A 26,452-nucleotide genomic window follows, 5' to 3' on the forward strand; every position below is an offset into this window, starting at 1 on the left:
CAATACCTGGAAAGTTTATCAAACATGTTGACAAGCTTCATAGCTTCATATTCTTTTTGTTCTTCTGTCATTTCATCCATTGGATTGGGCATGGGTTCTTCTAAGTGACCAGTGATAAGGTTAATGCTGGAGGGGGAAAACAATACTATTTACATTTCTAAATAATATGTATGTAAATTGTCTGTCTTCTCAGGAGGAGGAAAGAGCAACACACAGACAGACCCCACCAAGACTAATACTGTCTGAACTGCATGTCAAAGCTGTTACTGTGAATAGCCAACCTTCATATTGATGCTTCTGTAGTCTTCCCATGTGTGTCACAATATTAACTTCTTGTTAACTCCTCAAGGTGCACATTCCACTAGTACTTGTTATGTTACAAACCATACAAAAGTACTTTAAAAGCGAGGTAATAATGATGTTAATGACAATGTCATTAGTAATAATGGCACAGAAGGGTACCAGAATGACAAACACATTTTGCCAAGTGATTTTCTGCAGGCTTAATTTTAAAAACACAGGCTGGATTTGGTGACATTTTCTTTCTCATAAAGAAATGTTGAATTAGCTTACCATTTCCTTCTCATGATCATTTTTGCTCAACCCAAATTAATATTAAATTGAGAATTTACAATCCCAGCTTTTCACTGCTAAAACAATTAAACAGTGATGCAGAAATGGTAAGTAACAAAAGCAGAGGATTAGTTTTAAAGCAGACTTCCAGGACAAATGATCTTTTCAAAAAGCTTGACCATACGCATTTTTATAGTAATACAGAAAATCAGATGCATAAAGCAACTGACATTTGTCTCCAATATTCCATTTAAGTGTCAGCTTCTAACTAAATGTCGTAGTTTTACTCACATGCATACAAATGGATATTAGACTTCTGAAATAAGAGCAGAGGCAAAAGAGCAAGACAAAAAATCCTGAAGTGCAGAAATATAAATAAACTTTCTGTTTTAGAGTTCTTTTCTTTGCATATAAGCAATACTATTCCTGTAGTCTTTATGCCTCCAGTAGGCTGCCCTTCATAACCTTTTTGGCCTGTTTTGTTACCCCTTTACAGTATCATCTCTGATACCCTCCTTTACATTCACTTTAAAATCTGGAACTGTTAAATAACACTTAAAGGTACAACACGCATAAACTCTGAACCTTTGACACTGTCTCTCGAAACTGTTCCTAGGCAATCCACAAACATTTTCAAATTTTCTTCCTTATTTCTTTTTGACAAGCATTTTATTTTTATATAGTCCCCCAATTGAAGTTAAATCATTATCATATTGGTTTTTACTTATTTATTTAGAGCCATTGAACCATATTATGGGAAGCTGGTTCCTCAATAATTAGACCCTGAGGTCAATGAGAGACAACAGCTCACGTAAGCACATGTAATTTCATAATTGGGCTTTTTGCAAAAGGTGGAAAAATACATCTAAACATCTCAACTGAAACAGGATAAGCAGAATCGAAAACAATACTATACTTTGGCTTTGCAGATTTGTATTCTTCAGTATCTGTATCTTCATCATCTGAGTACCAATGATCTCCTCTTCCTCCTGCTAACAGGCCCCTTGCTGCCAGCAATCCTGCTGCATTACCATAGCCTGTGTATTTTAACAAGCTGTCAACTGCAAAAAGTGATAGAGAAAATTATTCAGCTTAGAATCAGCTACAAAATAAAAAGTAGCATAGTTCTGTACGAAGCAAGAGAGTAACAGCAGTAGGCAAATATACTGAGTACAGTAGGGCCATACATAAAAGGGAAAAGAAAAAATAATGTATACCTCTCTCTTTACAAAGAACAAAAAGGAATTCTGCTGCAATTTGTTTTACTCCAAGGTCAACATGTGTCATAAGGCGCACGAGCTTGTTTCTCACTGTTGTGCCAACTTCTGGACGATTCGATACATCTCTTAGTGGAGGCAGTACCTAGCAGCAGAAAAAAAGAGAAAAGCAACATAGAATGCATGGAAGTACTTACCCAATCCTTGCAAAAACACAGTCAACAGGACAAGAAAATATTGTAAGCTGTGCTGCTTCAAAAATGGGACCCAATCATACTTACATGTACTAGTAACGACTCTTGCTTCATAATATACTCAGCCCTTCTGGTCTGCCATCCTGGGCAGACAAATACTATATCCCAAATGTAGACTTTAAAAAAGACAATGATTAGGTGTTTAAGAGCACAAATGCATGTCCCAAAAAAGCTGGTTAACAGGTACCAGAACCTTATGTTCTTAGGTTCTTCTATTTTACTCAGGTGTCTGGCAAAACATTCAAAAAATAAAATCAAAAAACTGCTCTACATGTACAGAGGAAATGCATCCTTCTCCCAGATAACGCTGCTTTAAAAGCTGAAGCTACTTTCCAACAAGATTTTGGAGAAAATACTCTTTAACGTGTCCTCAAATACACTATTTTCACTTTAAATATCACTATTTACAACTTTAACTCTCAAGAAACTCAGAAGGTGCCTGAAACGTTTGTTTTTACAACCTAACTTCAGCCTCTTTCAGTGTATGAATTCAGGTTCAGAACCCACATTATTTTTTCACATTCACAGGACATGACCTGCAATCAAATCTGAGCTGTAATATGAAATATTTGGTGGTCTGAAGATTCCTGTCAGAATTATGAGTTGCCAATTTTTTAGTAGTGAACAGAACCAAACCTGTCGCTAATGGTCATTAGAAATTTCAGGTCCTCTGTTTTCCAGGTGTTTGATGTAAGGCGTCATGTTCTGTGCAAAATTATGGCACAGTTACTACTGAAATCAGACTCACTGGGAACTTAAAACAAATAAATGCTATGCATTGACCACTTTGAAAAAAAAAAAACCAGGCTTTTTCAAAATAAGTATTCAAAAAATTAGCAAAACCACTTTACTTTGTCCCTGCTTACTTTTCCCAATGGGGACAGTACCATTATTGCCATTTCCCAGAGTGTTGTAAGAATGAATTAATGTTTTTAGAATAGTTTAATACTAATACCGTGATGAGTGCCATAGGATAGTCCATGAGGAAATTAATCATTCTGTCTTCAGATCAGAATTTGAATAGCGCACAATAAGTAAAGCCTAAGGCCAACACTTAACAATGAGGATAATTCAAAATATCAAACATCCGGTCATGCAGTTAGCAGCATCCATCTATTCTTTGCACTATGAGGCAGTGATCCTGCGGTAAGAGACAGCATGCAATTGTATCCTGACATCTAGATGCCAAGATGTAGTAAAAACATGCAGACAACCTCACTTTCTAACTTCTAAACATTTGGCTCTGCAACTTTTTTTATTTAACAGATCATGAGAGTATTCTAGGAAAGAAATGTTGCAAACAAATAATATAAACAAGAATGGGTTCCTTAAAATCCTTAAAAATACTTCTGGTATAGATGAAAGCGGCAGACAATATATGCTCTTTTCCATGAAAGATTCCATCTATGAATTCAGGCACAGCTTTGATCTGGGAGCGGCATCTAAGACGCAACCCCAAAAGCACTACAGTTTAGGAAAAAAGCATCTTGCAGCTGGTCTCAGCTGTCTCTTCTTTGCTCATGCTTTAACTTTTCTTCCCTCAACTTCAGGAAAAGAAAAAAAATTAAAAAAAAAAGAAAGAACCCCCCCCCCCCCCCCCCCCCAAATACATCACACCCAAGCACAAACCGTTAGTGATTGTTCATATCTTTGGTACCATTTCTTTTTTTCCCTCTAAAGAATCTACACGGGGTCTGTATCGTATTGTGCTCTTTTAAGAGATGAAGCGTGCCTCTGTTCAGGGACAGTTTTACTCTAACAGAACGGTTGATACAAACTTGGTACATAAGTTTCAGTTCCCATGATTCTTGCCCGCTGAGGTCAAGTGAAAGCTCAAGCAGAAGCATCCAAAACACCTGTAGTCTCACTGACTACCATACAGTTTTATCAAGTTTCATTAAGCACACTGAAGTTTTTCTATGCTGGATGTAGGGGACCAGACCACCAGGATTTTGCCTGTGTCACATGATCTACAGCAACTCACGTAACACAGCTTTACAACACCCTGAGTATTACTACTTAACAGATCCACAAAATGTATCGTGGAACTCAGAGCCATGTAAATCAACAGATATGATGGACTGAAAAAATATTCTATAGCTGGCAGTTGTCAGAGACCAAATGGAAAAAAATACTATAGAGATAACGTTCTGGGTAATTTAATATGAAATCATTCATATGACTTGGAAGTACCAGTGGCTTGCACTGATGTACAAATCTCAGGAACTTTACAGTTAACTTCATATCCAAATTGTTATTAGTATTTTACGTACCTGAGCTTTGATAAACTTCCTGATATTCCTATGAGTTCGGCAGCATTCAGTTAATAAACTGAGAACTGGAGTCAGACCTTCTCTATAGCTGCTTCCCTGAAATAAGAACAAATATAAATGTTTTTAAGGAAAAAAAATCTATTTCGAATCCTATGAACTCTTCAGTTAAGTCTTATATGACAGTCAGAATATGAACTTTACAGATACAAAGAAAGAGCCAAATGTTCATGGTTTCAAAGCATACTTCAGATATTTACAGGAATTTATTCTCAATTTTGAAGCATTTCACAATCTAAAAGCAAGCAAAGATATCCATCCACATTTCTCCTAAATACTGTCTGAAAGGTCTGTAAGAAGCTTTACCAACACCCACTTTTTGCTTTAATAAAAGAATCCACTTTGTCAAGAATCTTTACAGCCCATACCTTGTCAATTCTCTTCTCCATGAAATCCAGTAAAATCTGAATTGCTCCCATATTCATACCGTTGTATTTTATATCTGTTTCCTCTTGGGAAGATGGACTAATAAGAACATCCAAGCAAGAAACAGGAACATTGCTTAAGAGGTTGATTGCATTGCTGAAACAGATTTTAAAGATTCATTATTCATTTGAAAGAATTCAAACCAGCGCAGCTCACCACAATGTTTGTACAACTGCAACCAAAAAAAGAGGCCCTGCAACTGAAACAATGCTTTATTTTCTACTCTCTGGGTTTTAAAGAAGATGGCATGCATTATCGCCTGGGTGCTGGCTGTTAGAACGAGCAAGGGAAAAGAAAGACAAAAGGGATACTGCAGCAGTGCATTATTACTTCCAGCCCCCGCAGCATCCTATGCCAAAGGCAAGGCACAGCTACCAGCAGCGTTACAGCAGCTGGCCTGGCAGGACAGCAGGGGGAACTCTCACATTGACTTGCAGTGGTCAGAGCTGTTTCCTCCTTGAAATCGACAAGATCTTAAAACCCACCTATATTCTATCGTTGTTGTGACAGAAGTACACCAACTGAAATATTTCCTCCCCTGTATATCAACTTCTCAGGTGCCCTGAAATATTTTCACTTAGCTTGTAGTATACAATAAATACAGAAGGCTTTTAGCACATTTAAAAATAAATAAATAAATTCAGGGTTATTTACCAAGCAGTACCTTTCAGTAACTGGCGGTTTTTGGATTCCACAAAGCACAGAGAGGAGGGCTTCTCAAACACATTAAGTGATCTGGATTAGACCACAGGGTCCCTCCCTCCTCTTTAATGGAGTAATGTGGAACTTACGTTGCAGGGGCCTCTTGTGTGTTTGACTCAAACTTCATTTGACTTTGCTATCTATCCTGTTCTCATTATACAGACTTGAATTTGTACACTTCCTGCATGAGGCTAAGTTACACAGATGCTGCAAAAATTAGAATTTTATCATTATTTACTTGCTGATGCCCAACTACAATTATAAACGGAGGTATTCAGAAATACTACAGCCCTACGTAGGCTTACGTATGCACACCTCAAAGGTACCAACACAACTATGAGCGCTGATGTTTCTCTCCATTCTGAGAACTGAGAAGGCTTTTCAAACTACTTCAGTTAATGCTTTAGATCTTATTTACATAGATGTTTTTTATGTAACTAATACACTTTAACAAAGATTTAGCGCAACAGAAAGCAAATCACGACAATCAGACATCGCAGGATTTCTAACAACATGCTGGTTTGACTCTGATCAGACTGGGTGGCTGTTCTCCATCGTGTCATCTCCCTTTTGCTCTTTTAACAACTGAAATTCAGACAACTTGTACTTTTTGAAAGCATGTGTTATTTTATTTCTAATTCCTGTTTAAGACACGTTTTTACATCATTTAAGTTATTCCTCTCCAATAATTCAGGAATGATCACAAGCAAAACAAACTGAAATTCAACAACTACTCGGTGGCTTTCGTCCTTTCATCAAAAGTTCTCTTTTTTACCAGTTTCTTATTAAACAACCAAGTTCCCAAACACCTACAAAATTAATTTTCTGGATCACTGTGTCTGAGCTATTCTTTTCAATAAACGAAGCCCGGCTTTCTGATCTTTGTCACTTCACTGACAGTTTTATTTGTGGTAGAGGAGTGTATGAAATTCTCCAGCTACCAGGAAGTCAGTGACTATGCACAGATCTGCACAATAGTGTTTGCATTCCTACTCCAGGGGGTAGAAATACTGCGTATATTACTCTCCCCTTTTCGGCTTCCTAGAGATCATTAATCACTGGGACATGACATCCACCCACTCATGCTCCCAGCCCCCTCCTGATATGCAAATTTAGAAGCAAAGGCCTATTTAGAGCTGCTGAATGCCTTGATTAAAACCTTGTTAGTGGGCAAAAATGGCACTCGCTCTAATATGTGGTGCTTTAAGCTGTTCATATTCAAATGTGAAGTGATGACATGACAGAACCACAGTAACGACAACAGTACCAGGTAATAAATTAGTTAAGATATTTTCCATAGGTAGCTTCTGCTTATTTGTTAGAAAAAGAAGTCAAACTGACAATCGGCACATCACAATTCAGGGCATGTATCCAATACCTGATGCTCATATTAAATAAATCCTCAACTTAGACATTCAGAGCACAAGCACTCAGACAACTCGCTTTAACAGGCTTCCCTTCACTTGTGCATCTTGAATTCTACAGATTTACAAACTCACAGAAGTGATCAGCAACTCTAGAAAATGTAATTACGCCTCCCTGATATTTTGTATCTGCTGCATTCAAGTCTGTTTATATTTTATTCCATTTCTAACCTTATTTAATAACTGCCTTACTGATAGGCTCCAGTTGGGATGCAGACTGAGAAGATGAACTCTGCTCTCTGACTCACACCTCATCTCTAGCAATAAAGGCTCCACAGTCAGAGTCCAGCATATTTAACAGCCCAACTGACACAGCCTTTTTTAAAGCTACACCATGCTAGCTACAGGCTGCTAAAACAAGTTTACTCATTCATTACTGAAACTCCAATCTGGAATGAAAGATTTGCTTGATTTACTACAACAAGGGAGTGAAGTGAGCTATCCAGCCCCCTGAGGATTTGAGGGTCCTAACTTCTGACTATACCTCTTCTATTCCAGAACTGCCTTGCGATGAACATTGTTGGTGGAAAAGCACATTAGATTATTCAGCTTTTATTGCCACATGTAGCATTCAAAGATAAAATTCAGGTTCTGCAAGCGGGATGAAGTATTTGAATCACGGAAGTCAAAACTTGTGCAGTGCTCTTCTAACACATTAAAAAAAAAACCTTGAGTATGTCATAAATCAAGAACAAATATCACATGCAGCAGAGCTACACTAGCATTCTTTGTTCTATCAACTTGACCTAAATAAACCAGCTACATGTAGCTAACAGAAGGATAAACTTGTTTTCCCAGCACAAAGGAAAAGGTTGATGCACTGATGTATTGAATTTGATGGAGAAAGGGAGACAACTGAAGGAACAAGACAGTGACAGTCATCCTCATTCCTTCTGCCTTCCCTTCTCAAAATCAGGGAGAATTCTTGCCTTGATTTCTGTCTCCATAAGGAGGCATGGTCCATGAAAGCAGCAGAGCTACTCAATATATACCTTCTGACTGAAAAATGCAAGGACAGAAACCACACTAATACCATATTTTCTCCACAGCTGCACACATCTACCTATGAAGCCCTTTTTGGTCCTGATCCGCAAGTGCCTGCAAAAGGTAAAATGAGAAGGACTTGCATAACATGAATCCTTTTGCAATAACACAAGGTAATTATATTTTACAAGGGTGCTCTGTTTTACAGGGTGATTAGACTAGTCTTAGACTCCAGGACAAGGAAACATGGCATGTTTTCATGGGGACAGAATCCACTGTATAATGATTCATCAGAATATCACGCAATCTCTGCTGATTGCATATAAGCGGAAATGATAAAGGTCTCTTTCTATCTTCTAATAGGTAGGGAACTTCTACAAATCTGCTCAGTTTTCCCAGCAGTAGGGAACTTATTCCCACCAGTCCCTCCCTTAAAGGAGGATGAGAGATCAAAACACCCACGATAAGGAGCAGGAAAGAGAAGACACTGGCTGCCTTTTAGAACACACTCAGCACTAACTTTAGACATGGCAACTACTGTAGCAGTATCCTAAATCATTCCAAACTATTCTGCACCATCTTGAGAAGGGCTCTGACAGTAGATGAGCACTGAAATCCCACAATACTGTTGATCTCTAAGAACTTTTCCTGATTTTAATAAAGTTCATTGAACACTTTCAAGACTGCTGGGTATGAAAAGCTATATCCTTCTTCCCAGACACTGCAGGTTCAGAAAAAGCTCTTCAAAACATCTTGAATTTAGATATACCCATGTCTCAGAAGAAGAAAATGGCAACACTAGCGTTCATTGCCGAGAGATAACAAGGGATAGTGTCTGAAGCTACCGTACTGTTCAGCTCTTTGAACAGTTGGCTATTTAAATAAAAACAAGAACGTCATGGAAAAAAATGTTAACATCAAATGGGGAAGAACCACCACATCAGTAAATATGCTCTGAGTTTTGATTGAGTTATTGGCTGCAAACATAAAACAAACAGTTGGGTGTGGGACTGAGGAAAAAAACAACACATCTAAAAACTGCAAGATGATTCACTTTGGAAAAAAAAAGTTATGAAGGAAGTGGTAATTTATACTTTTAGCCAAACAGCCTAGAACTAATGGAGATAAAAGTATCAACCTGTTACTTCCATCATCCAAATGCATCAAAATTGCAGAAATTACATAGAAAAATCTCAAAATGCAGATTGTCCATCAACTTCTATGCAAAGCAGCAAAAGTTGCATTCCACTTTAAAATTACAGCTTTCATTGTTTCTCAGATTCCCACTTTAGATATTAGTGAAAGCAATTTATTTAATTTTTAATAATAACCTTTCTAAACAGATTGTTTCTGCAATTTTACCAACCTGTGCAACTCTTCAGTTTTGTCTTCAGTAGGGCCCATGGTTAATAAGCAGTGTCGAAGGATGGCAGCCATGTAACGAAATTGATGAGATTCATTCTATATAAATATAAATTATGAAGATATTTTTTCATTTTGAAGATTGCAAGTGAGGGTTTCAGGTCACTAGAATAATAAAAACTAAAGATGGAAATTACCTATTAGAGCAAAACGCATCCCTATCAATAGAAGGACTGTACCTTAGAGTTCGCTGCATGCTTACTGCAATGTAGCTTCCATAAGCTGGCCTTTCAAAAAGGCAAAGGGATGTTTTTCCAGCCCCCACTAGCAGAAAACCCAGTTACAACTGTTTGCTTGATTCTCTACAACCATTCCTAATATCTAATATACCATTACTATCCTCCTTCCTGTGTTTACACCCAGGCACCCCTTCATCAATTCAGATTACATGTGTTTTTCGTTTGCCTCATTCTCACTTTGTCCTTTCACTGCCAACAGCTTCATTCCCCCACTCAATCTGTTTCCTTTTCTAATTCACTTGCTTCTGTTCCCTTGACATCTTTGCTACATTTCCTTAATAACTTCTCTACTCTCAGCAACCATATTTGCCCCACTTTTGCTCTCTCCAAACAATTCTTCCTTCCAATCTCCCACCAGAGAGCAGCCACACAGAAGTGTGCCAGTAAGTGCAATCATGAAACTGTGTGTATCATTGTCCCGGTCCTTCTTATTAGCTCTTCTTGGCATCCATCATATGTTCTTGCGTGCTTGACTTAGCACAAAGCGTCCCACTGCATCACTGTAACATCAGCATCCGCATCTGCCAACTGTACCACCTGCAGCTCTTGTCTACTTTGAAATCATCTCCAGCCATTAAATACTGGTGTATCAAACGGTTCTCTTCTCCTTAGGATGGGTCTCATTTAGCTTTCTATCCACATGCCTAACCTTTCTGGTCTCCTTTTATTTTCCATCCTGCCCATTTGCAATCTCTTCAAATTGTGCATCTTCAGCCCGCTTAATTAACATGCTGTTTACTCTTCTTACAGATCATTAATATTTCCACAGGGATACTTGCTAAGCAGAATGTCACCTAACACCTTATTAACACTTTACAACTAATAAAGAGCTCTCTAATTTAAGGGTTGCTTGCTTTTAGGAACTTTTAGTAAAGAGTTATTGTATAAGCTTTATTTTAAAACACAAAATAGCTTTTCATGTCCCAGAATGGCTTAAACTCTCAACCATAAAATAAATAAAAGGTTACTAACACCAGAATTTCCTGAAATCCAAAGGAAATTTTCCAAGTAAGCTTTCCTAATAAGCTGCTTGCTTGGATTCTTTGGGAAGGAAAAGATCTGTGGGACAAAGCCTTATTCCAAAGACAGTTGCCAAAGGAAACGCCACAACTGCCTGCCACCTCCCACCTGTCTTTCTGCAGTAAGCTGAACTTTATACCTTAGAAAATACTGGAAATCTTGAGAGAGCATGCCAACTTCAGGATTCAGATTTCAAAAGATTACTTGGGTTGAAGATATAACATTCATTTTCCAACTTAATACCTGACATTACTTCCCCAGCACAGAAGTAACTAATCACAAAGACAACTCTTCTCAAATGCCTAAATAGCAAAACATTCATATACATCGGTTATATACTCGACTTGGGGTCATTTTTCTTGACTTAAGTTCTTACCTCCAAAACAATCATTTGCCTATACAAAGAACTTTCTCTGACAAAGTTAAAGGCATTCTTAATAAAGGTCTAGGTCAGAAAATAAATGAGAGAAAAGCTCCTTGCTTTCTTCGTATTTCCTTGAAATTTGAAGCATTAGCTTCTCTGATTTTTCTCCCCACCCATTTAATCTTAAGTTTTAGGATTTAATTTCTTATTCAGAGTGTCCTTGACACATTAAAGCAAAGTATAAGCTTCATACTTTTACGTTCCAGAATGTGATGATTAATACTGTATTTGTTGTTTAGTACTATGCACTAAACAGAACAATTATTTGTCTATTTTAACCACTGTAAACTTCTCCTTAGCTTTATACACTATGTAGTTACAATGCCCAGTGAAAAGCTAACAGAACTGTTTTAGACACAATATAGTACGGACTAAGAAAGACGTTCAGTTTATTGAATTCTCTTACTGTAGTGCAGACTTAAGTTATTCAATGAGAAAGTTATCTTCGTTTCTATTTATAAGTTCATCAAGGATGCAACTCAAAACAAGCATATTTGTCTGTGAGAAGAAATAGATCCAACATTGCCATGAAAAAAAAAAACACATAAATATTACGAATAAGATATAAAAATGAAAGTGTGTTTGGTTCTCATACATGACCTCATCATAAAAGATCACATTTAAATCCAAAACTGGGGATGGGAGAAAAAGACATTAAAAACAGTACCCCTCTGTTTCTTCAGAATTATTTCCTACTGAAAGTTGCAGCTGATGTGCTTATCATCATGCCCAGAAAAACCGAAAAAAACGAGGGAAACTTCTCAGCTCTAATTGTTACTGTATTGCTATAGTCCACGATCTCAAGAGATGTACCCATCTGGTATGCTTACATTACAGTTTTTCCTAGCCAACTAATTATTAGTGAACAGCATTTATTTTCTTTTGGAAATCTTGGGACTCTCATTAAACAGTCTTCCTTGGCACATTCCACTATATTTTGTATTTTTTGTTTGAAAACATACAATTCTAGCTAGCATTATATAATCCAAGCTACTCTCCCATTAAACAGAAAACATACTGAAAAGATTTTTTTTTGCCTAAGCAGTAGTAAGAGCAAAAAAAGTTACTTTGGCATTACAGGCAATAAGCATTAGAGACTCAACACCTCTTGAAAGCCCAAGATCAGAGATCAGGGACACCTCCCACCAGCCCAGGCTGCCCAAAGCCCCATCCAGCCTGGCCTTGAACACCTCCAGGGATGGGGCATCCACAGCTTCTCTGGGCAGCCTGTGCCAGTGCCTCACCACCCTCAAAACGAAAAAAAAAATAAAAATTCTTCCTTATATCTAATCTAAATCTAGCCTTTTTTAGTTTAAAGCCATTCCCCCTAGTCCTATCACTACCCTCCCTGACTAAGAGTCCCTGCCCAGCTTTCCTGTAGGCCCCCGTTAGGTACAGGAAGGCCGCTGTAAGCTCTCCCCGGAGCCTTCTGTACTCCAGGCTGAACAACCCCAACTCCCTCAGCCTGTCTTCAGGTGCTCCAGCCCTCTGATCATTTCTGATCAATACACAACACAATCAGAATTCAGGTATTCAGACAGATTTTCTCTGACTGATTTTTCATACAGAAAAGCTACAATGCCATTAGAAAATTTTGGAACTACCTGAGCTGCTATTCTAAAAACCGCAATCTATATTCCATCAGAATTACAGTACAAAAATCAAGAATTAAAATCCTTGCTCTGGGGCTTGGACAACAAGTTTCTTGTGTGGGTTCTGGACCTTGCAGGCTAAACAAAACCAATTTAAAAAATCACCTCATCTCAACCTTACCTTGCTGTGGACATTCCAACTGTCAAGTGTTACATTAAAAAGCGCCTTCAGTGCCTCAATGGCACAATCTGTCTCTTGCAGAGATAAAGGAGGCCTGTCACGATCTTCCGCTGCTTTATATTCTCCTGTCCATCTTACATTCAGGGAACTTTCCAAGGCCTGCGTCAAAACTTCCACCCCTTGCAGTTCCTGACGCAACTGTGACCTAATATCTGTGTGCAGAAGCGACAAGAGGAAGAGAAGACGCAAATCAAAGCATTTAATGTCACCAACAAGCTGCTGGTCCTTGCATTTTTTCAGAAGATTGCAGAGCATGGCTGCAAGATTCAGTTCCAAACTGAGCTTCTGTGCAACAGCACTATTAAAAATTATGTTACAGAGGCATTTTAAAGCTTCTACTATAACAGGAAATTCAGACACCTTCTCCAAAGGGTCTTCCACAGTGTCCAGCTTTGCTAGTCTCATAAGAATCTGCATGTTCCTCTTCGTGGTTACAGGCACTAAAACAGTCTTGTCCCTGGAGAGAATCCGCAGGGCTTCCAGACAGGCAACTTGACATGAAGTTTTCGTGTCTTTTTCAAGGATGTTTAGAATCTCCTCGCATAGTTTCTATGTAAATACAAACAAACAAACAGTTTCATCATCTAAACATTGGTGGCAATAGGAAATTACTTTTGCTAAGCTCCTATACAGTTTTTGAGTTTTCAGCTGCCTTGAGAAACTAGGTGTTCTACATCAGCTTTTCAAAATATAAACTATTACAAAGGACTTCCAAAGCAGTTTTCCTTATGCAACATAATACAGTTTCATTGGAAGATGTGGGCTGTAGCAGTTTTATCAACCCCATAAACCCTATGTTTTGTCAACACAGCTTGCCCTTTCAATTGAAAAGGTTCACTGATACTTCATACCAACGTGACTGCAGGGGTAAACAGAAGAATACAGTATGAGAACATACAATGCTTCCCAGGATCTACAGGTCAGAACAGTGACATCTGAATTACAGGAAAATTAGCTTTTATGTGACAGAAACAGACAATCAGATGATCAATCAAAAGGGAGAAAAGACAGGACCGAAGAGACTGCTTGGCGGTAAAGGCCCCCAGAGGGTTTTTTATGCCTTAAGTTCACAAATTACTCCCAAGTACCAGAGCCAGAAGTATAATTACAAAGAAGTTCCTAGATAAGTGCCAATACGAAGTGCATTGTGTTTCCCAGGACGCAGTTCCTCCCCATTTCTCACCATCCAGCTTTTTGTCTTGACCACTGACGTGAACAACCTACCAAGGAGGCCTAGGAGCGACTGACTGGAAGAGCCCTGCTGCACAAGTCACATCAGGACCTGGAATTCGTGTGATGGTCTCAGCTGGCATACGTTAATAAGAAAATGATGAAAAGGCATACAGGAATATTAGTATAGTAAAAAATAGTTCTTAAGGAACGGCCTTTGGAATTGCGCCTCTCACCACCACCAGAAGAAAGGTGGGGAGCACAGCACCCCATCACCCCGACCCAAAGCTCGAACGGAAAGCCCCACCTGGGACATCCCAACAAGCCTTTTCACTGCCATCCCTTACACTTAAAGCCAAAGTAAAAAAGAGAGGTTAAGTCTAAAGCAGAACAGACACTCCAGAAGGGACAAAAAACCCGCAAATCTTCAACAATGTCAACAGACAATCTGTAAACAAGTCAGACAGTAAGAACTCCCAATATGATTTCTCATGTGCTTGTCCCGGGGTGAAGCCCACCCAAAAGCACCACCCAGACGAGCAAGACCATGCCTACATCTCCACAGCTCTCACCAGATTTATCCAGTAGGAGCTGGAAACGAGGAGTGAACTCCAGCTCTCACTACTGCACGAGCAACAGGAGAATTCACGGTTAGAGCATCACAGACACTGCGTTGGACTAAGAGCCACAGCTGGCCACCCGTGCAGGAGTACGGGTATTTACCGTGCGAATTTCACAGACAAATACCTGGAAAGAGATGCTAACCTAACTCTGCTCCCACAGAGCTGTACAGCCCTCTGACTTGAGGACTGTATGTTAGACCTCGGCTAAACTAAATGCTTCTGAGGGTGGCATCTTGGGAGTGTTTAAAAAACAAACAAAGCCACCTGGGAAACAAGAAATGCCTGGTCTAGATTCGCAGTCAAATTAACTGGTCAGAGCTCAACTTCTTATAAGAACTTGGTTTCTGTCGCTAAAAGAATCTGCCATGCTATTAACTTCACTCTGCAGGCTGATGCAACACAAAGTCTGTTTGAATTTGATAACAGGACCGAATGGACAGTTCAGAGAACAGACAGGAAAAGGCCGGTTTATCCTGTTCTCTGCCTACAACCATTTCTATCAGACTTACAAGTTGCAGCCTTCCTTACTGCTCACTGGGGCTACAAGGTGGTCTGCAGCAATTGCCCAAGTGCAGCGGCTGGTTCCCCATCCGGCCCCTCGCTCTCCTCAGGAGCGGTGCAGCAGCAGCACCTTCCCCAAACACAACAAAGACACGCTGGATCAGCCTGCCTGCCTTAACAGAAAGCACACGGGGAATTACAAACACATCTGACTTTTCATTATCAGTGCTTGTGTAAAAATCGCTGAAGGTTTCTGATATGAATTTCAGTACCCAGGATCAACTCACAAGTTACGTGATCCAAATCAGTTGGCTTTGAAATGTAGTTCCCACTCATTTTTGAACATTCATTTGCCTACAAAGAGCCTAATCTTCCCAAATTTAGACTTTTTTTTTTAAAGATCTTGCTTTATCTACTTGCTGCTATGCAAGTGTCACTGCAAAATGTCAAAAGCACCGCAGGAGAGATCCCAAAGGGCACCAAGCTCCCACTGACTTGCTATGGCAGGAGGAAGCCTGACCTCCCTCCATAGATTTGAAGACTACCCTTGCAATTTAATTAGAGATTATGAAAAACATTACCTTATGGCTTCAAATCTTGGTGAAATGCAGCAACAGAAGATTTTTAATCTATGATTAGTTGTACTAAAGATAGATACTAGTGTTTCGGATTTTTTGTTTTGGAGGTAGCCAACTTCTTCCAACTTGAACACAAATTAGTATGTTTGTAAACTGATCCATTTCTCCTACCTTCCTGAAGTCTTGGCTGGATAAAAGATTTTACAATATAAGAAAGGATAAAGTTTATTTTTAAAAGCATTAATTATACACTGTCTTATGCATACTATATTAATAACTAAGCCATTACACACTTAAGAACAAGTTACTAAGCTTCCTAGCCATTAGCTCAAAATACATTATTTATTTATTTATTTAATGATCTAAGACTCATGAAGTAGAAAGCACCTCAGGACTTATTACAAAATTCTCTGGAGTTAGATCCTGGCAAGCCATCAAGATTGATTTTAAAGGAAGCAGCATACAGTGGAGATACACCACTGTTGGGATCAGACAGTGAAACACTGCTGGTTGATCTCATGTAGGAAAAATTAAAGAATGCGATGCTGGCTGAAGAGCTGTTCATAGAAACTTCGGAAGAAAGGAAACAAAATTCACCCTATCACAGGATTGCCTTGGAGACAACTAAACCCAAAAGCCCTACACCACACGTCTTGCTTTCTTCTTGATGGTGTAAGGGAAAGGATGTGCAGGCAGATGAAAAACAGGAAAAGAACCACAAAAACACCATCCTTTTAAATTTATTTTTTTTTAGGTGGTGCTTCCCCCAGCCCGTAGCCTGTTAGCAAGGCATAACCTAACGGGCACAGACGTTATTTATTTGGTTGGAAATGAAAGCAAGTGAAGGAATTCAGACAGTGAGGCACCTCCCCTTTCACATAATATATTATGATTGTCCTAGTTTCAGGGGTTTATTGCTATCCCCTCAATTACTGTATGAGTTTAACTTGTTTTTTTATTTCCATCTTTTCAACAGTCAGAAGGGAGTTGTGACTTTCATTTGTTGTGGTACATCAAGAAGTGTTTTTTATGTACTTCTGCACAGAAGCCAGGTAGTTTTTAAGTCTTTTAAAACTTTTTTTCAATTATAAAACACACTCACGTCTCTAAAATACAATAATTCTCAGCTTTTGTGCTAATGGTGAGGTCAAGACAGCAACATATACTGTTCATCTCTGCTGCAGCATAAGTAACATTATAACATTTTAAAGTTTTATTACATGTTATAGCTGTTTCTGGGCTTTGTGCTTTTTGTCTACTTGATGAGCAAGATACTGATCCATTCTGTTCCTTTGTCCTGACAGCATAAACATAAACACTCGATGCTGAGGAGGAACACAGCCCTATAGGAAAAGCGATGTCCGAAGATACAGGGGACCTGTTTCCTCTTCCTTGCTCAGCCACAGATCCATTGCGTGGCTTCAGGCAAAAAACTATCACCTCCTTATTTCCATTTCATTCGAATATTTTTGTTTACAGGCTAATCAGCTTTTTAAAAAAAAGATCTCTGTAAGCAGAGGTGCTTCTCACCACGTGTTTATTTTTCCTGTCTCAGCCTCAGGCAAGAATAACAGACCATACTGAAGAACAGGGTACGTCATGGTCTTGCTCTTTGGTCCTGCCGTGCCTGTATGCGAGATCCTTTTCCATCCCCTCTTTGTCTTTGAAGCAGATGTTTATAAATCACACTTGACCTATGCCCACTTTTTCCGATTCACAGACTACTAAACTTTGACTACACCAGGGCTTTACTGTAGCTTCTCAGCCACATAGTGTCTTGGTGAGAAAAGGAAACCATTTCCTTTATTTGCTTCTTTCCCTGTGGCAAACCATCCTCTTCACTTTTGCATGCCTTTGGACTAGAGCAGGAACAAGACAACACAGTCTCTATCCTGCAAGTATCCAAATCCCAGCAAACAGTACTGCTTCACTGAATACAGAAGTTAATGTACATACAGATTATTCAGTGCTACAGAGGTTGCAATTCAAAGGTAAACAAGAAAAACTCTGCCAAAACATTACAGAAAGAGTGCATACCTTCCCTCCCACTTTCTGGGCTTTTAAAGTACGCCACAGATACTGCAAGTACCAGAACAGGTATGCTTATCATTCAAATTTAAGTTAAAGCTAGGAAAAAATAAGGAAAAAGAAAAAAAACATTGTTGCAAAATTGACTTGAAACTACATCTTATCCCCATTTTCCACTTTCCTTAGGAAGGGAACAAAGTCCTAACAGAATTACCAGAAAAGTCCATCAACAATAAAAATTCTCCATGAACAGAACGGAGATGTGCTTCTTTTCTTAACACCTTCAGTCATTTCTCAAGGCAAGCGTTCTTTTGCCTTGAAATACACAAGTCCTAAGCACATCCATCTTGATGGAAGAGCAAGCGGTATTATCACAGGGGGAACAATACAAGTATGCCAGACTTACCACACTTGTTAGGCTGAACATAAACAAAAATTGAGCTTTTTTTTTTAAAAAAAAAAAACAAAAAACTGGCCACAAAATGAAATTAGCCCTCTCTACTCTCCTTTAAGAGCTGAAAAGAAAAGTGCTAGACACAAGAGTGAATCCATGCTTCCAGACTTAGCGGGGGTGAACCAAAAGCCAAAATAAATGTCTGTGGCCTCACCAAGGATTGTGTGTCAGAGCCCATGACGTTCCCGTTCTCCTAAATAAATATGTGGCAACAGGTCATGCTTTCCTTCTCCTGCACTGGCTTAAATCCCTCTAGTTCACTTCATCTCCTGACCCCCGTTTTTTATCATTTTCAAATCTCAACTCAAATTAAGTTCTCTCTAGAGGTTGAAGAGAAGTACGTTCTTAATTTAATTCAGCCCATTTCTGAAGCTGTTCTGTGATGAGAATGGTTAATGAAATCAACTTCATGCCACAGAAAGTTCACGTGGAACCGTATCTCTTCAGCACGTCATACAGGTCTGCGATAGTTCACCTCATTTGTATTGCTATCTGTTCCTCAAACTTATCTGCTATTTTGCTATAAATGTGACGATTCACAGCAGCCTCTACCCAATTTCACGTAGATGAAAGAAATGTTAGCACTTGCCTGGCTCTCTGACTTACTCAGAAGCTTCCCTTAAAACAGAAGGTCCTCTCACATAAGGCAAAATTACGCATTTTACTTTTATTTGGTGGTATTTTCACTAGACTATGTAGAACAGCGTTGCACAAAGGCAAACAGAAACTGTTTTGACAAATGAGAGATGAGCGATTCCAGGACCGAAGAGGTATAACACAGAATTGCGTAAGAAAGTTGGCTGATTGTTTCTGCTAACATGAGCAGCACTTAAAGAATAAAATAAATCATTTTATTCTGTTATTACATTTAAGAATTAAGCATCCAAGACAGTAAGAAAGTTGAAGAGTATTTGAAATATTAGTTTATTATTTCATTTTCTCAGGAAGTCCGACTATATCATGTACCATTTTTATCCAACTGTGTTGAACAAAGGCAGAACTAGATAACCTCCTCTGAAAAGGCCGTGCCCACAGTTTCCTAGCCCTCGTGGACGGACATGGGGCTGGAGTTGAGGTTGTGCACTTGTGCTCCTCAGGGACTCAGCATGCCTCACTTCGAAGCCTCCTTGTTCAGGCTGCGCTGACAGGGGGAGGCTGGCCTGCTCGGCAGGAGCCTGGCTCTGCCAGGCAGAGCTTCAAGCTGCAGGTCTGAACACTTGAGCTCGGGGCAGACGGCACTCTGCAGGTACAGTTCGGGAGCACGCACAGAAATCTGTGCTGTGAGGAGTGGAACCAGCTCTGTCTGTCCCGCCGGGCACAGAGAGGTGAAATCGTGCAGCTGCATGCTCAGCAGCCCTCCTCCCCGAACAGGGAGAGGAAAAACCCTGCATAACCTCCGCAGCCCAGTGGTAAAAGAAGGGTTTTAAAGGAGAGATGGGCTTCACTGGCTCAACATAACATTTAAACGTGCAAAAACAGCAGAATGGTGGTTGGGAGCAGGCAGCACCAGAAGGAATTACAATACTTGGTACTGATGAAGGACACGTCGTAACTTTTCTTCTCTACAGACTGGTACTCCCCTAAGGGATTTCTGTGAAGCCAGAACAACAGCAATTAACACTAAGACACCACACAGCGTGCCCACAGGAGTGCCTGAGCTTAATATTTTTACAGGACACTCACCAGCAGACTTTAAAAGCTTGCACAGGAGTTATTGGAAGGGGAGAAACTGTGCCTTTGTGCCTGCAGGATCCTTCAGACCTCCCAGAAGCTTTGCAGTGTCAACAGCACTATCTACTAACAAGTTTTAGGATTTTTTTATTTTTGTTTTTTGAGATTATGTGTGTGACAGCATCTTGCTCCATCAATACACTTTACTGCTTCCATCCTTCCAAAGTTCAAATCTGGTACAGTCCCTAGCCTCAAGGAATCCCTTCACATCATGAATTTAATTTGGAGAGCAAGCCCCACAAAACATCTGATATGATTTACCATCGTCTATTTTGACACCTTTAAAACATTCAGTAGTCTGGGGAAAAGACTGTTTTTGCAATCTTTGTCCACTAAAGGAGGCCTTGCATTTTACATCTGTTATGCTCAAACTAGACCTGAGCAATAAATCAAGAAAACAAAGACATCCAAACTTGAGATTTACATCACAGGGCTGACCCAACACAGTAAGCTGGAGACAGTTTTCTCATGAAAATGGGGGAAAAGCTGTCAAACTGATTATAACCATTTCCCTTTTTTTTGTAAACATGAAGATGGAGAAGAAACCAAACAGTGTAAGTACCAGAGATGAGGCAGACAAAACACATTCAAGTGGTAATAATGGAAATTGTGAAGATCCTGGAATTTCAGGTAAGAATATGGCTTATGAATAATACATTTGAATGCTGCTTTTGCTTTCCCCCTCCCCAACTCAGCATCTTCATCCAATTTAAGACGCCAGTCTTGCTTGCTGCCTTGGACAGACGAGCCTCCTCTGCTACATCACCTAGGCAAGTGATGCTGTAGCTCCTTCCAGCTGAGCGCCCTGGTTCCCCAGGCAATCAGCGCTGATGGAAGTTTCCAGGCCACAAGCAGTGCGGTGATGTTCTTGCCATTTTAAGTCTGCAAACAGCACAGATGTGCTGCTACTTCACGAGCAGGATTTGGGCCTGTCAAGGTACAAGTAACTGAGAACAAAGCTAAACCTATTCAGTCAGTTATATAAACGAGGAGAAAGCGGTTCTGAGGAAGGCTTTCCTTTTTGCATTAGGCCAAGACAGAGAGCCACCTAGGGCACGAGAAGCTGCTCCACACACAGAGCGAGACCCCTCCCCAAGGTGACAGCCCACTCAAGCTACCAGAAACTCGTTCTGCAGCTGATCCCAGCATGTACCTAAGGACCAGCTGTTTGCCAATCACACCATGTTTTTGTCAAGCGCTGCATTTGAAGAGTCAACCTCTCCGCTGTCAAGAACTTCCCCCTGGCTGACAAATATTTGAGGCTGCCAGGAGCTGGTGAAGCTCCTCTGAAGCAACCACACTGAGAACCAGAGGTAAATGTGCTCTGGAACAGCCAAAGTCTGCACTGCTTACACGCAAACAGAACACAGACTTTCAGAAACTCTTTTTTAATTAATATATGACAAATTAAGAAGGTATGACACCAGCTTGGTCTGACTGGTACCTGAGTAGATCTTACAGTAACACAAGGGGTGCAAGCTGGTTTATACCCACAGCACCCACCGTATAAGCCTACACTGACACATATATCGCTAAATAAAACACAAACCAGGACAAGTTACAGCTCCTATTAGTACATCACTGGATGATAAAAAAACACAAGCTTGCAGTGTCCTATGGCCATCATAATTCGTGGCAGATAGATTTACTCTTTGAGGCTGACAACCCTGCCTCATTCTGCCTTCTGAAAGGGACATCCTACGTTCCTCCAGGAGTTCAGAATCACAAACTCTCTGACAATTTGGTCAGTTTACAGCCTAGAGCATCGGATTTGATAGCCACGTTATGACAGCACTGTCTAATACAACTCTTACTGCCTGACCTACCTGGCTTCTATAATCAAGCCTCAGTTTTGACCTTACTGTCTTCCGTATTTTACAGCATGTTACTTGCACGTGGGGTGTCCTTTCCCTAGCAGTACCCAACCTATAACAACATAAAGCTCAGTGACACCTACATTAAAACACAATTACACTACAGACACCACCCTGCAGTAAGTTTAAAATCATGGCTTAAGTTGTGTGGTGATGCAGAGGGAAAAAATAAAAAAAATCCACGCACCCCAGCAGATCTTACCTGCACTGACCAGAAAGATTTACAACAAAATCTGTTAGGTTTGCTGGAATGAGTAACTAGAAGCACATTTACTCCTAGGCATGAACAAACACAATGTGCAGGAAGAGACTGGGAAGGAGTGTGTACTGCTAGTTATCAGGCTATATGGCAAGGTCCTGGTGGCACCAGAAACCAAAGACAAGATCCTGAAGTCCATCCGTATTTTCCCCCATACCTGAACTTCAAGTCTAGCACATGACTTCATCAGACTGTGACCCCTTGTCTGAACTCCCTTCTTCTGCAATTGTTCTACACTCATAGCAGAATTGCAAATACGATCAATTCAAGTGCATTTTGGTATTACTAAACAAAAATGGGACTCATTTATTAGTATGAGGCTACATCAAGAAGTCTCTGAGCAACTGCCATTAAATCTGGTGACAACTTCAGCAGTTTGCTCTTAGCAAGAACATGGTACCTTTCAATTTAAAGCATTTGTATTTTTTACGTTAACTGAAAGATGAAAGGAGAATGCTGAATGCTTTACAAACACTAATGACATTGAGCATATTAAGTAGTTGTATTAACAAAAAGCGGAACAAAACAACCCCAGCCCCCCAAATCCTGCCACCCAAACCACTCACTGTCTCTTGCCAATTTGGCTTCTGATCTCTATTCATTTCCTTCGTTCTCTAGTTAGCATCTTTCCCCAGCCTAGACACTTTCTCATTCTCAATCTAAAAAGAGGTGGAATGGGTAAGGAGGAAAGAGGAGGAAGAAACACATTAAGAAAGCCAGATCAAGATCCCACCTGAGTTCTACAGATTATAAAGGACATATATAGTCTTGTCACCACATTGCTGACGGTCAGCTTCAATAAAGCCAAATGTTTAATAATTGTCTGTAGGTCTCCTGAAGCTTTAGAACTCATTTTTCAGAGGCATCTGTTCAGAGGTGCCATAAAAAATAACATGAAGGAAAAAATATCAAGGTCACTCCAAGCTTTAAACGCAAGGCTGTGGATGAATCTCAAGAGACCTCTTTGGCCCTTACACACCTGCACAGCTCCGTGCTACAACACAAAAACTTTCCACCTCTGGAACCTCACATGCATGGTATACATTTTGATTGTTACAGCTTCCTTGGGTGTAACAGTCTTCTGTGGCTTTGTCTCCCTTACAGTTTCATAGCTTTCTTCTACACTGACTCCTTCTTTATCTCTAACATAATTGAAGTATCTAATGTAGACAAAAGATACATCTGTCCTGTTACTACCTGCTGAGAAGAGAAAAAAATGAAAATGTTTTGCAAAGTTTTTATATCACGTCCTGAAAAAAAAAGTATCTTTATTTTTCTTCCCCCAAACTTGTACCCTACAAAATTATTTACAGGCTTTTCTGTTACTATTTTTTATTTGAGACAGGTGTTTCTGCTGCAGTATTTATTTCTCTCTTTCAGAAAAAGCAGAGAGGGGGCTTATCACGTTTCTTACACTGAAGAGAAATTAAAACTGAGTATTATAATCACTATTTGCATCATCTCACGAGGGCAGCTAACGTAAGGGACTACTTTTCCTTTGTTATACTTCAAAGTAGAGCATGTGGGGAGCTCAACAGCCTATTTTCCTTACCTTTCTTTTATCTTCATCTGCTGGATCAAATCTGAAAATGGCCCGATTCTGTTAAAAAAAAGAAAAAGTGCATTTGTTATGCGTGAACATTACCTGTTGAATTTGTAACACTTGCTAAACTATTATAAAAAATTAAAGAGTTTGATTAAAAAAGCATAGCTAGTGAGACAATAACCGTGTCAACTTGTGTCCTTCTCCCACTTTACCCACCCCTGGGAGCTTCAGGAAGTGCCTCCAACGAACAATTTCACAGTTTCCTCACTACTGGTGCAGAACAAGCCTTGATCTACGGACTGTGCTCGTGATGTGTGTTAACCCTCACACACGGCACTTTACAGGGTGAACAGTGTTAGCCCTAGATTTACATTTTACAGATACCTTATTACTTCAACTCTTCCCCGAGCAAGTCTTGTTGGCAAGCTTTTGACTGTACTTTAACGTGTCCCAAACTGGAATTATCATAGTATGATCTTGACCAGGGAAAACAAGAAGCACAAATCAAACGAGCCTTACTACAAGAAGTACTGCTTTTTTTTTTCTTTTCCCCTCCAGTTTTCCACATCGTGATGTTTCCAAAACACACTATCAGGTCATTTGTTTCTATAGTACAGTTAAACACAAGACAGATGTGGTCTAGCAAAGAGTACTTGCTTCCCTTTAAGCACTTCATATAGTAATTGAGCCCAGTTCCAGGTTTAGCATCCTGAAGTACATTATTAGTGAAATATTACTCAAATGACAAAGTTTATTCTGCCAGTCAATGAGCACAGCAGTAGTAGAAGAGTTATTTTAATGATATTTAATAGCTTTACAGCTAAATAACCAAACATGATGAACAGCTTCTAAGAAGTAATAAAATCTAAATTTCTTTTATTTCTAATAACATTTTTTGCTACACCGTGTAAGGGACTGAAAAACAAAGGCGACCCTCATAGCATGTTAGTGGGCCCCTTAGGGTTCGAGACCTTGGTCAGCCACCCTACCATTGGAGTTCCCAACATCAGTCAGATCCTTAAGGACGGTAGGAAAATAATTCCTTTCATTTCTGTTACAGGGCTCCCGACGCCACTGCTGAACAACGCGAGTTCAGAAAGATGCCAGCCACGGGCAGGTGAACATTAACTGCCCAGCAGGTAACCAGCAGTAGGCTATCCTTGCTTTTGCATGGGAACATTTTTGGAAATACTAAAGAAATGTGGTGACAGTAAGTAGTTTAAATGCTAAAGGAACGGAAGTTAGGACTAATCACTGCAAGCAGAACAGGTCTGCTCTTGCTCCTCTGTCCGATCTGTTTCTCCCATTATAGCTGTTCTACAGCCACCTGCGCCTTAGAACTGCACATCATCCACCCCTTCTTTTCAATTAAAGCACATTCAGTTTGTTACTTGGAAAGACTAAAAACCAAAAGGAACAGGTGAGGACCCAGAACCTGCAGTACTCTGCCCAAACTTTGCTGGCCAACAGGGAACCCACCCGAGTCGGTAACACACGACACAAAAAGATGCGGGAAGCATTAAGGCAAACTTCTGAACAAGAAGCACAGCAGGTGAAACGTCGCATTCAGACAGCATTACAAGACCGCTGTGCTGCTCCAAAAGAAGCATTTAGCTACACACGTAGCTCCAAACCTCAATTCAGAAGCTAGAAATGCCAGAACTGAAAGCACACCAGCCCTCACTCTGTCCTCGAGAACTCAACTTAAGCCTAAAAAATTCATCTGGGGAAGCTCCCGAGAAGGCACGGCATCCAGCGCAGCAAGCGCGAGAAGTGACACGGGTGTCACTTGACTGCACGCGCCTAACACGGGGCCATTGTCAAGAGCAGATCGGGGCGATGGGAGGTCCCCTCCCCACTGCCCTTCCCCGCGCCCTAGAAGCTGCTAAGGCGGAACAGGCGAGGCCGCTGAACTCCGGACCTCGCAGCCCTTCAGGGAGCGTCCTGCAGGTCTCCAGCCCCTACGTTTGCGTTTCCCACACACAAAGGCTGCCTCTGACAAGGCTGCTGCCCAGGCTTCCCCTGGAAGCTCACGTCTGGGTGAAGAAGCGCTTGGCATCACTGGATTTCAGACGTATCGCACATAAGCCAGCCAGCTTCCAGCCGCCCCTCAGAGACGTGGGGACCTCCCCCCACACCAAACCCGCGTCCCCTGACCTCTCCCCTCACCCCAGCGCCGGCCACCCCCCGTTAGGAGCCTGCACGTTTGTTCCGGCACCAGATTCCCCAACTCCAGCAGACACCTGGCTGTGCCTCAGCCGCATCCGAGGCCGCACCAGCCCCAGCCGTAGGGACCCCCCGGCCACCCCTGTTCCCGTGAGGGCTGCCCCCGCGGAGCCCGCACCCCACCGCTGCCCACAAGATGGAGGAGGGCGCGCACTGACGCCCCCGCCCCACCCCGCCCCCCGCTCCCCACACGACGTTTGCTCTCCCAGCCCGTTACCTCCTCGTTGTACCGCGCCAGGGCCCGCTCCACCGCCTCGGCGGCCCCTTGGCCCTGCGCGGCCTCCAGCGCGGCGCCCAGCCCGGCTCCCGGCCCCGCGCCCCGCTCCTCGCCCCGCTCCATGCCGCCCGCAGCCGCCGCCCGGCCCCGGCCCCGGCCCCGGCCCCGCACGGCGCTGACGCAGCGCTCCCCTCGCAGCCCGCCCCGCCCGCCCGCTATTGGCTGGAAGGGGCGCCCCGCGGGGGGGTGGGGAAGGCAGGACTACGAGTCCCAGCGTGCCGAGCGGCGCGGCGCTGCGCGGCGCGGCGGGGTGTGAGGGGCTTTGCGCCGCGCGGGATGATGGGTGGTGTAGTCCGCGCCGCGCTGCTTTGGCGGCGCCTGGTGTGCAGTGCGGGCT

General features: G+C 41.2%; 1 protein-coding gene across 2 annotated transcripts in view; it reads right to left on the reverse strand.

The window, feature by feature from the left end:
* RIC8B (RIC8 guanine nucleotide exchange factor B) overlaps nucleotides 1-26,222 on the reverse strand; it is a 35,106-nt gene extending 8,884 nt beyond the window's left edge. The window contains exons 1-9 of one of the 2 annotated variants that reach the window (XM_080590643.1): nucleotides 26,056-26,222; nucleotides 23,619-23,666; nucleotides 12,789-13,397; nucleotides 9,277-9,371; nucleotides 4,743-4,896; nucleotides 4,318-4,413; nucleotides 1,791-1,935; nucleotides 1,490-1,634; nucleotides 7-126 (exon numbers count right to left, since the gene is read on the reverse strand). In XM_080590643.1, the coding sequence (XP_080446769.1) occupies nucleotides 7-126; nucleotides 1,490-1,634; nucleotides 1,791-1,935; nucleotides 4,318-4,413; nucleotides 4,743-4,896; nucleotides 9,277-9,371; nucleotides 12,789-13,397; nucleotides 23,619-23,666; nucleotides 26,056-26,178 (1,535 nt within the window). In that variant the 5' untranslated portion in view covers nucleotides 26,179-26,222. Of the gene's footprint in view, nucleotides 1-6; nucleotides 127-1,489; nucleotides 1,635-1,790; nucleotides 1,936-4,317; nucleotides 4,414-4,742; nucleotides 4,897-9,276; nucleotides 9,372-12,788; nucleotides 13,398-23,618; nucleotides 23,667-25,781; nucleotides 25,939-26,055 lie in introns of those variants that run through there. The other variant, XM_080590644.1, reaches the window with a different exon arrangement.
* Nucleotides 26,223-26,452: the final 230 nt, after the last annotated feature.

This window comes from Anser brachyrhynchus (assembly GCF_964034855.1).
Source record: "Anser brachyrhynchus genome assembly, chromosome: 1".
NCBI classification, from domain to species: domain Eukaryota; kingdom Metazoa; phylum Chordata; class Aves; order Anseriformes; family Anatidae; genus Anser; species Anser brachyrhynchus.